This window comes from Cornus florida, unplaced genomic scaffold (genome assembly GCF_030987335.1).
Source record: "Cornus florida cultivar Cherokee Brave unplaced genomic scaffold, ASM3098733v1 CherokeeBrave_3.0.0_Hap2_Chr06, whole genome shotgun sequence".
NCBI classification, from domain to species: domain Eukaryota; kingdom Viridiplantae; phylum Streptophyta; class Magnoliopsida; order Cornales; family Cornaceae; genus Cornus; species Cornus florida.
Window position 1 is genome coordinate 70,752,406 of NW_026775576.1, and position 11,706 is coordinate 70,764,111.

Genomic DNA, 11,706 nt, shown 5'->3' on the forward strand with positions numbered 1-11,706 from the left:
GATCGCTGTTGGAAGAACCAGACGCCGGAATCGCTGAAGAAGAAGCAGTCGCAACGTCGGAGGATGAAACAGATCGCCGGTGCTAGCCGAGATCGCCGGAGAACGACCCAGCCGCGAATCCTTGATGAACCCAGCCGCGAATCGCTGGAAAACGAACAGATGGGACGCCAGAAAGACGAACAGAGGCGACGCCGGAAGACGAACAGCCGCGTCGCCGGCGCAGCGAACAAGCCGGCGAAATCTCTACCCAACAGCCTCAAACGTAACCCACAGTCGGCGAAATCCACAACCCAACGCCTAAACTGCAGGTGAAGCGAACAAGCCGGCGAACGAACCAACCGCGACGATGTAATCTCGGCGACCCAACAGCCGCAGACGCCAGAGAACTAAGCCAAACGCACCGAAAAAGAAAAACCAGCCGCGGTGATGTAATCTCGGCGACCCAACCTCGTCGGAGAAATACAGCGATTAACACACCCGCCGGAAAGACCCAGCCGACGCTGGAAAGTTGTACAGCCGCGATCTCGGAGAAAAACCCAGCGGCGATCGCTAGCCCAGATGCGACAGAGAACGGCGAAGTAAAATCGTCGGGAAATAACCCACCACCCAACAGCAACGCCGTTGAACGACCTCTTCAACACGGCGCAAGAGAGGATAGAACAGAGAGGATCGAATAGAGAGGATGGTCGAAGAAAGCGAGGGTTTGAAGAACTTGGGTTAAGAGATTTGAGGGTTGGCAGTGAATGCAGACGAGAGAGAGATGGGAAGGCAAGCTAACGGGCTCGATCCATCAGTTAAGGGGATCGATAATTTTAGACACAAAATTGGCCCTTCACTGTAGAATGAGAAAGTGGCGACATAGGAAAAAAGGGATCGATCCACGTGATTGGGGGATCAATCTACTTGGGACATTTTTTTGTTGCTCTCTGCCAAGATGGTGATCCATCTTTTGCTTTTTTTTTTTTTTTTCTTTAATTTATTTATTTTTTAATATATACACTAAAAATAAATAAATAAAAAATAATAATAATAACTAAAAAGAATATATACACTGAAATGAAAAATAGATAAAAATAAAAATAATAATAAATAAAATTAAAATAAAATCACTTACCAACTTAATTTTTTTTTTTTTTTTTTTTAAGTAAAACTAAAAAGAAAAATATATATATACTAAAATTAAATATATATAAAAATTAAAATTAAAATAATACTACTAAAAATTAAAATAAAATCAAATACCAACTTATCCTACCTATCACAACAAATTTTTTTTTTTTCTTTTTGAATTTAAAAATACATAAATGTACAAAAGGAAAAGAAAACAAAATAATAATAAAATGCATTTTTTTTTTTTTTTTTTTTTTTTTTGAAAATTCTACGAACAACTAGTGTTTAACGTCTCTAGCAAGACGTTGGGGCGACTCACTAGTCGAAAGAATCAAAAACTGGATATGAGACATCCTCATTGATCCGTTTATCTATTTTCCCAAATGGATCCGCTCTCACAACAACAAATTCATCTCTCAAAAGAATGATTTGGAAAGAAATGGTGAAAGATGCAATTTGTTTCCTCTCATCCACGGTTTTGAAAATAAAGTCCATAATGAGCGGCCTTGCACTTGGCAAGGTAATGTCTTTCAAAGGCTCGGTTAGATTATTAAGAAACTCAATCTCTTCATCATTTTTGTCAACTTCCACATTGATCACTTTCTCCTCCTTCACTAAGGTCGCCTCAATGACTTCATGCTCAATATTATAAGGAATGTCCTCATAAATTGGATTGGCCATTGGCGTACTTACCACTTCTTCCTCTTCTTGATAAGAAAGAGTACTTACGATTGAAGGGAGAGGTTCTTTTGAGTTTTTCCATGGCGGGAAGTCTAAGATGGCTACGGAATCCATTAGAGAATTCACTTCATATATGGAGTTTTCAATGTCAAATGCGTCCATGTTGAAGTGAGAGAGGCATGCCTCAAGAGGATCTTCAGAAGGAATGGAAGGAATGACTTCTTCAACAATTTCATCCAAGATATTCACCATGAAACACTCGCCTTCATTGATAGGATGTTGGCTCGTGTTAAACACATTAAGCTTAACCATCATATTGCCAAAAGAGATGTCCATAATGCCGGACCTACAATTGATTGTCGCATTAGCGGTGGCAAGAAATGGTCTTCCTAAAATGATGGGAATGTAAGTGGTAGGATTGGGAATCGGCTCAGTGTCAAGCACAACAAAATCAACCGGGAAATAGATTTTGTCTACTTTGATGAGGATGTCCTCAACAATTCCCCTTGGTTGTTTTGTAGACCTATCGACGAGTTGAATAACTACCGAAGTTGGCTTAAGATTTCCCAAACCTAATTGAAGATACATGGAGTAAGGAATAACGTTAACACTAGCCCCTAAGTCAAGAAGTGCCCTTTTTACCTCATGGTTCCCTATGGTACAAGAGATGGTTGGAGCGCCAGGGTCTTTGAACTTAGGTGGGGTGCTAAGCTTAATGATAGAGCTTACTTGCTCCGTGAGAAGTACTTTCTTTGGGCTTGGTCCCTTGTTCTTCCTCTTTTGAGTACATAAGTCCTTCAAGAACTTGGCATATGGTGGAATTTGTTGAATAGCATTAAGAAGAGGAAGGTTGATTTTAACTTGTTTAAAAACTTCCATCATGTCATGGATTTTTCCTTCTTGCCTCGAAAATGGAGTAGCGTTTAAAGCTTGTGGAAATGGAGCTTTGGGCTCATAAGACTTCTCTACATGGGAGGAAGATGATGATGATGGAATTTGCTCATTAATGTGACCATTTGTCCCTAGTGAAGTAGGAATGGAATTGGGAATGGTAAATGTGCTAACACTTGGTTGCACCGGAACACTAACTTCACTAGGTCTCTCAACTTTATTATCAATTTTTCTCCCACTCCTCAAGGTGGAAATGGAGTATGCCTTTCGGTTAATCTTAGGTTGAATAGGCCCTTTCTCTTTTATTGATTTAGCCATTTGCCCAATTTGGGCTTCAAGTTTTGCAATTGATTGAGAATGTGAATGAAACACTTGATTTTCCTTTTGAAGATCACCCAAAGCTTCTAAAACCTTATCCTCAAAAGTGGGATTCCTAGGAGGCTCTTGAGGTGGATGAGAATAAGATTGATGATTTGAAGAATGAGAATTAGAGAATTGATTCACATTTGGAAGAGGATAAGATGGAGAGTGGTATGCTTGAGAATTTGCATTTCGGAGGTGGGGAGGCACATACTTTTCTTGGGAATTTTTATGAATAGGAGGAATGATACCTCCTCCTTGATTTCTCCAAGAAAAGTTAGGATCACTCCATCCAGAATTGTAGGAGTTAGAATTTGGATTACTTCCCGGATGAATGAAAACAGCATTGACTTGTTCTTGATACTCACTCGGAAAAACTTGTCCAAGAGGACAATTGGAAGTATTGTGAGTATAACTAGAGCAAGTCATGCACATCACACTTTGAGAATGGAAAGAGTTGGATGTTTGAATTGCCGGGTTTTGGCTCGAAAAGAATTTATCAAACGTTTGAGTAAGAATTTTGACCTCAGCGGCAATTTCCATGGAAATATTTATTTGAGAAAGATTGGAGGTTTTCTTCCCTCCTTCATTTAAATTTTGGCCAAATCGGGACGATGAAGAACGATGCATTGAATTTTCGCTCATGCGATCAAAAAGATGCCACACATCGTCTTCATTTTTGTCCAAATAGGCTCCTCCACATGAAGCATCAACCATACCTTTTTGGGTATCGGATAAGCTTTCATAGAAGCAACGAACTAATTGCCACTTAGGAATGTCGTGATGTGGACACTTCCGTAGCAAATCGTTCAAACGCTCCCATGCTTCATGCAAAGGTTCTCCCTCATTTTGGGAGAATTCACGGATAGATGCTCTCATAGCATCGGTTCTACTTGCGGGGTAAAATTTTTTTAGGAATTCATATTGTAGTTGAGCCCAAGATATGATTGAATTTGCCCTTAAGTTATTAAACCAATATTTAGCCTTTTCCCGAAGAGTGAAAGGGAAAAGCTTCATTTTTAAGACTTCTTCCGGAAGGTCCGTGATTTTCACGGTTGAACAAACTTCCAAAAACTCATCCAAATGTTTATATGGTTCTTCATTATTTACCCCATAGAAAATGGGGCACATTTGGATGGTTGCGGGCTTAATTTCATAATGGGTTGCCCATCATATCTCTTTACATCTTATTCTATATTGTTTTAGAATGTATGCTTTACTTATCCCATTTGATATTTGATGTGAGTTGCTAGTGTGGCTTTTCTAGTAGGTTTTTGCATCCAAGTTTAGGGGAGACCTCTTTCATCATGGATCATTGCCGGGCGTCATTAACTTTTGCTATCACGGTATACTCTTTCCATTTCTTTCATTGTTCTCATTGCACATTGAGGACAATGTGCAGTTTAAATTTGGGGGTAAGGTAGCCTTGTTACATTCTACTTTAAGTTGAGCTTTAAATGCATGATTGAGATTTGAGATGTATTTGGCAATGATTTTGAACTTTTGAAGCATAGTACTTTTAAAAAACAAGTTGTTAAAGTCTAATACTTCTTGTATGCTCTAGGATGCCATTTAGGGGTAAATTTTTAATTTTTGATATCATGTTTGGTCTTGTGGTACACATCATCTTGTTGGTTGAAAATGCTTTGAGAGTTGATTCTAGAATTCTACACTTGCACTTGCGCACACTAGCATTCAATTTGTGGGGTACATGCTTAGTTGATTATTGTCTTGGTTTATCCCAATTGAGCTAGTATGCTTTGGAAGCTTTCATTCTTGATAAAATGACCTTGCAAAAAAAATAAATAAATAAAAGCACTCACCAAAGGTGAGGAACAAAAAAAAAAAAAAAAAAAAAAAAAAAAAAAAAAAAAAAAAAAAAAAAAACTGCATTCTTTCAACATGTCAACTGATTAAAAAGGAAGACAAGGAAAGAATGTAAGATGTATGATTAGTTTGAGTTCGTAGCCTAGCCATTCCGAGTCATTACGCCCTTAGGAGTGTCTTTACACTTAACGCCCTAAGACCATCTGGTTTGGGAGTCGTTGGCTCAACGCTTGTTACATGGGGTGAGTAGAGAGCTTAAGGAACTTGGACATTGCACATGGTCATACATATATATATATAAAATTGATGAAATCAAATAAAAAAAAAAAAATGTTTGATTGAATAACAAGGTTCATTCAATGTCTTGATGTCTGGTACTATATCTGTATGCTAGTTTGAGGGTAAGGCTATGCCATTACTTTGATTTGCTATGATAGCAACACATTTTGATGCCGGTTCACTAAAAAAGGATGATAAAATTGATTCAATTTGCATGATTAACTTGCTTGATGTGTGGAGGACCATTTTTGCTTACATGATGTTGAAATATTGAGAATAGCTTAGAAATGGCAGAAATTTGCATACTTGAAGTAGTATACTTTAAACACTTATTTGATATGTGTCGTTACTTCTCAAGTAAGAAAGAGCTGTTAATGTTTGTGGGTACCATTTCTGAAAACCTTCACGAGACTTCACTCGTCCACTAGGGGTAACCTAGGGGTTTAAAAGGCTTGTTGCATATGCTAAATGCAACCGTGATCCCTACGAAAGTGGTGTTATCTTTATTTGCTTAATTAGTTCATAGTTGTATATATGTTTGTTTCATTTCCATGTTGTAGTTCATTGCTAGGGACTAGCAATATCTAAGTTTGGGGGTGTGATAAGTGCTTAAATGTTGCACATTTCAGCACCTAAGCTAGGGTATTTCAGTCTTTGCATCTATCTTAAGTTTATGTTTTAGTCCTAATTTATGTTTATGTGTATTTCAGGGCAATAAAGTTAAAATGAGCTAAGAACGGTCCAATTAAGCCTTTTTGGAGTTAAGCAAAGATTTTCAGAAAATGGCACAAAGCGGTCAATCTCGGGCCTTTGATGATGTTCCCAAAGATGGAGAAGCAAACCAAATAGCCCAGGGCAAAAATGGAGCTGAATAAGGCTTAAAGGAATTTTTCAACTCTGGGGGATCGATCCCCCAGGGTGGGGGATCAATCCCTCAGGACTTGGCAACATTGCATATTTTTATTTTAATGTTTGGGCTTATTTTGTAACCTAGTGGGCTTTAATAGGTTTATTACTTAAGCCCAGTGAGGCCCATTGTTTTTAGGGTTAGTATTTATTAGTTTAGTGATTTATTATTTGGGGAATTAAGTTTTTATTTTTTTTTTTTGATCTGTATCGTGATATTGTTCTCTTTGGGAGAAAACGAAAGGAAGAAAAAAAGCGGGGGGTTTGAAGAACAGTTCTTGCAGAGACTTTGTCTACAATTGAAGGAAGAAGAATAGGGAGCCAAAAGATGGAGATGGAGCTTGTTGACACCATGATCATCTTCTCCATGAGCTAATTCTTCACTTAGGGCTTGGATGAGCCCTAAGTTCATGTAACCTAAACCTTTGTTTTTCTTTTCTTGGGGAATTATTAAGTTGTAATTAAATATTTGGCCTTGTGATTTATTTATATATACATGCTTGATTTGACAAATTAGGGCTTGTATTGATTAATTCTTCCATTGAAATCTCCAAGTTGATTGTATGTCTATATATGATTAATTAGGGATTTTATTCTTCATTAGATGTTTGAAAATTAATTCTTCCATTAATTCTATATGAAAATTGCATGTCTATGTGTGATTGATTTAGAATTATACTCTACACTAGATACTTCTTTTAGTTGTGTTTAGTGATGGCCATAGCATGAGACTTAGTTGATACAATTGTAAATTAATTTGATGGATAAAGGCTTAATCTTGATGGGTTGTTCTACAAATTAGCTTATTGTCATTAGGTAATTGTAGTAAAGTAGGCAATTTGTGCTTGATTATGTTAATCCATACTTCTAATTACAATTAGTATTATCCTCTTAATTGATGTGTGCTTTTATCGAATACATTTGTGAATGTGTATGGTGGGTTATGACGTAGTCTTGAATGGGTTCTACACTTTAGTTTAATTATCATTAGGTAAACAATTCATTCTTGATGTTGATAATCTATGCTTACAATTGTGATTTGTGATGATAATGTGACCACATCTATAATTACACTAATAAATTCCCCATTAATTGAAAGCATATGGTTAATTGCATGGGCTTAGTGGTGAATCCTAACCCTAAGACTCTCTTCCTATCTCTTTAATTCTTAGTTTAATGTCATTTCTATTTTCATGCTTTTAATTGAATTTTAGTTTAATCACTCCACCAAAATATTTTTCTCTCACACTCTTTATCTTCTCTCTTTTACAATCTAATTAGCATTAAAATCAAGTTTAGTCCCAACACGTGTTCAATCCCTTGGGTTCGATCCCTTCTCACTTCATACTACATAGTATAAGTGTCTAGCGGTTTACAAATGTAAACTATGATGCCCGCTTGATACCATTTCCAAAACCAAAGTGTTGTGCATTATTTTGTGCACACGCTCGGGTCGCATCAAATCCCAAATCTCTTTCTCTGTGTTCGTCCTCTGATTCCGGCGACCTTGGTTGTCGTCGAACCTTTTGCTACTCAGTCCTAACCCCACAAACAGTCTCTCCTTCTTCCTCCTAGGGTTTGGCCTTAAACCCTTGGCCAAAGCCTCCTTCTTTTTCCTCACGTTTTCCTCTCTGTATCTCTCTGCCTCCACGTATAAAATATATCACGTATATGAAAACCTAGCCTCCCACAGACCTATACTTTTATATATATGGTAATCCAATATAACCCTAATCCAAATCAAACCCTAAGTTTGCCTTAAGGAAAAATATCAGGAAAAAGGAAAATAAAAATAATTATATATATATATATATATATATATATATATATATATATATATATAAGTCTGTTATAAAACTCACGTGAATAAGCATATATACATATGTATATACTATATAACCTTCTAACTATATATATAATATATATCTGACTATAGTTAAATTACTATTAACTATTTATAATACTAATGAATATAAAATCCTTATATACATATATACCCATATATATATGGACATTCATCCATGGGTAAACATTCGTATCCAACCAACTCCTATCCAAGTAGTCCATGTGACCCATTGGGTTGGTCCATTACTACTATTTATATCCAACTCCTTTAAAATAAAATACAACATAAAACAATTAAATGATTTAATCCAAATAAATAACTACAATTAAACCACACATCAATTGAGCAAGTAAAATACCCAATTAATTAACTACACAAGCACCTAATTAATTCAAATAAATCAAATAAGCAATTAAGACAATAAGCATATCATCATGTAGCCACATAAACACCTAGCCACGTAAGCACATAATCACATAATTAAATAAAATGTAATAAAATAAATAATTAATTTTCCTTTTTATCATTTTGAAAACTAGGGGTATTACACGTTCGTTCCGGCCGTCACATTACAAATAATATTTTGATCTCTCGTGAGATTCTCCACTACCTAAAAAATAAATGTAAAGGTAAACAATCGTTCCTTGCATTGAAATTGGATATGAGTAAGGCTTATAATTGCATTGAATGGCCTTTTCTGTTAGCCATACTTGACAAATTGGGTTTTCATGCTCATTAGATTACTTTAATTAAGGCATGTATTTCAATAGTTTCGCATTCTGTGATGATCAATGGTAAACCTGTGGCCCGGTGGGGTTGTTTCGTCCCATTCGCGGTCTCCGCCAAGGGGATCTTTTATCTCCCTATTTATTTATTTTGTACGCAAAAGCTCTGTCTCATTCTTTGCAGGTGGCCCTTCAGCATAGAGTTTTATCTGGGATTCGGGTGTGTCCCCAAGCACCATTTATTTCTCACTTATTTTTTGCGGATAATTCCATTGTATTCTGTCAAGCCTCTACTACTGAGATTGTTTTTCTTAAGAACCTATTCCAGAGGTATGAAAGGGCATCTGGGCAACAGATAAATTTTTCTAAATCCTCTATTTTCTTTTCACGTAATACTTGTTTGGAGGATCGTGTTGCTTTATGTCAATTGCTGGACATTCAGGAAGAGGGTTTATGTGCAAAATATTTGGGCATGCCTGCGATTATTGGTCGGTCCAAGTGAGATGTCTTTCACTACATATCCCAACGTATCGTTACTCGTTTAGCATCTTGGAAATCTCTGCTCTTATCTCCCACAAGTAAAGAAATTTTAATTAAATCAGTTTTGAGTGTTTTGCCCACATATGTTGTGTCATGCGCTTTAAGCTACCCCATAACCTTTGCAATTCTATTCTGAAGTATGTTCGTAATTTTTGATGGGGTAAAGAGTGTGCCTCTGCTTCTATCAATTGGGTTAAATGGGAGCTTTTGTGTAATGCTAAAGAGGAAGGGGGTTAAGGTTACGAAACTTTGAGGCTATAATGATGCTTTGTTAGCTAAGCAGGGTTGGAATTTTATCGTCCACCATAATAGGATGGCTTTTAAGTTTTTTAAAGCCAAATATTTTCGCAATTGCTCCTTTTTAGAGGCGCAGTTGGGATCAAATCCTTCTTGAACTTGGCGTAGTATTTGGTCTACGCAATCTCTCATTGCTGCTGGATCTAAATGGATTGTGGGAAATGGTCTTTCTGTTAATATTTGGAATGATCGATGGGTCCCTAGCATGTCTAGTAGGCTGATACGACTCTCAGTTGGTGTTTCCTGAATTCGTGGGGGATTTATTTGATTCTCAGCGGATTAGTTGGAATGTCAATTTGCTTCAATCTTTATTTCCATCCCCCATTGTTCAAGCTACTCTTAGTTGTCCTTTTAGTTTCTTTTCTAGAGAAGATAGGTTGGGGTGGGATGACGAACCTAATGGTAAGTTTTCAGTAAAGTCCGCCTATTTTCTGACTTTTAGATTGGGGTGCCAAGGGGAAATCCAATTCCAAGCTGCTGATTCTATTGCTTCTCGACAGCACTTGATGTGGCGTAGTATATGGAAATGCAAAATACCTCCAAAGTTACAGCATTTTTTGTGGAAATGTTGTAATCTTGCTCTACCAGTTCACCACCTTCTTCGAATACATGGAATGTCTGTTGATGTTGTGTACCCCAGGTGTAGTGATGAGGAGGAATCATTGGAACGCATCCTTTTTCTTTGTCCTCATTCTATCCAGATCTGGAAATTATTGCCTTTAAGTTTTGATTTTTCAGTGGACCAATCTATTTCGTTTGTGGATTGGTGGATGACATTAGTAGAGAGGTTGGGGTTGAAGGATGAGGTTCAGAATGTTTTAAGATTGGTGGCTTTTTGCTGTTGGGGTATCTGGAAGGCTGGAAATAAATTTGTTTTTGATGGCCGGCTTTTTGATCCGCCAAGGGTGGTTTCATTAGCTTGTTCATCCTTCCGGGAGTTTAAGGAGGCTTTCAATTCTACAGGTGTTGATTTAACTTCTTATCAAGTCGGCGGCCCTAGATCGGTTTTGTGTCCCCATCCCTCCCCTTCTCATTGGTTGCCTCCACCAGAGGGTATTATTAAATGTAATGTAGATGCTTCCTTTTCTTCGATTTCTCATATTGGGGGTGGTGGTGCTGTTTTCAGGGATTCTAGGGAAAATATTTTACATGTAGTGGTTTTTTCTCCTTTTTCGGCTTCGACTGCTACTATGGCTGAGGCTATGTGTTTGCGTAAAGTGGTTCTCTGGGTCTCAACTTTGTCTTCTGATAAGTTATGGTTCACGTGCGATTCTTTGTTGGGCAGTTGATGGAGATGATTGTGGTTCGGTTGAGATTCAGTCAGTCTCGTTTGACATTCGAGTGGCACTTTAGCGATTCTCTTATTCTCAACTTAGCCATGTACTTCGGCATGGTAATGAGGTCGCCCAAGCTCTTGCCTAGCTTTCCCGTCAGCACATTCTCGAGGATACTACATTAATTTTTATTCCTACTGATATTCTTGCTATTGCAACCAAAGATTCTCGAGGATACTGTATTTGAATAGTCTGTTGTTGTTTCTTTGCCAGGTTAGGAAAAAAAAAAAAAAACATAGGTGAGATATGGCATGATAAAAATAATAATAATAATAAAAGAAAAATCACGTCTTACTTTTTTACATTTTTCATCATAAGGAAAAAAAATAAAACAATTTGTGAGAAAATAATAAAAATACTCAATAATTTCCAATTCTGAGACAACAGATTTTGCTCCAAAATTTTTGGGCCTAGATGTTGTGGAGGCTAGGGATAGGCCCATTAAGTGCTACCTAATTGATCATGTGTGAAATGGAATCTGTTGATATTAATGATCCATTTACAACTGAATAATGCTGCTTTGGTTTTAAGTTATGTAATAATATCTGCTTTGGTTTTAAGTTATGTAATAATATATGATTAATGGATTGGAATATGAACGGCTTGGCTTAAAGGCGGTGTAGTTTAATGATACATTCTCTTCTTTCAAATGAGAAGAAGGCCGTGTGAGTGTATTTCTTTTTTAAAAAAATAAAATAAATTTTACTTGATTAGAAACTAATTTAAGAATTAAGGTACATTCATGAGATAGTCGGACCAAGCTCAATCATAGTTTTAAGTTTAAACCCCTTACTGGTTCATTGATATTGGCTCAAAAGCTCACAATCACTATACATGAAAAGTTTAATCTAGTCAACCTCAATCACTGTTTTTTGTTTTTTTCAAAACCAGATTGACAATTTTTATTTAC

At 36.8% G+C, this 11,706-nt stretch overlaps 1 protein-coding gene across 1 annotated transcript; it reads left to right on the forward strand.

Annotated features, from left to right (window-relative positions):
- Nucleotides 1-2,128: 2,128 nt before the first annotated feature.
- Nucleotides 2,129-10,751, forward strand: LOC132314307 (uncharacterized). The gene is made up of 2 exons (XM_059813182.1): nucleotides 2,129-2,196; nucleotides 9,905-10,751. The coding sequence occupies exons 1-2, from the start codon at nucleotides 2,129-2,131 to the stop codon at nucleotides 10,749-10,751; spliced, it is 915 nt and encodes a 304-aa protein (XP_059669165.1).
- The last annotated feature ends 955 nt before the right edge of the window (nucleotides 10,752-11,706 follow it).

Bases quoted from the DNA above. Each gene is read 5' to 3' on its own strand.
- LOC132314307 (XM_059813182.1), top strand. From the start codon at position 2,129: ATGCCGGACCTACAATTGATTGTCGCATTAGCGGTGGCAAGAAATGGT. The intron at 2,197-9,904 runs GTAAGTGGTAGG...TCTGACTTTTAG, and splicing joins CTTCCTAAAATGATGGGAAT to ATTGGGGTGCCAAGGGGAAA.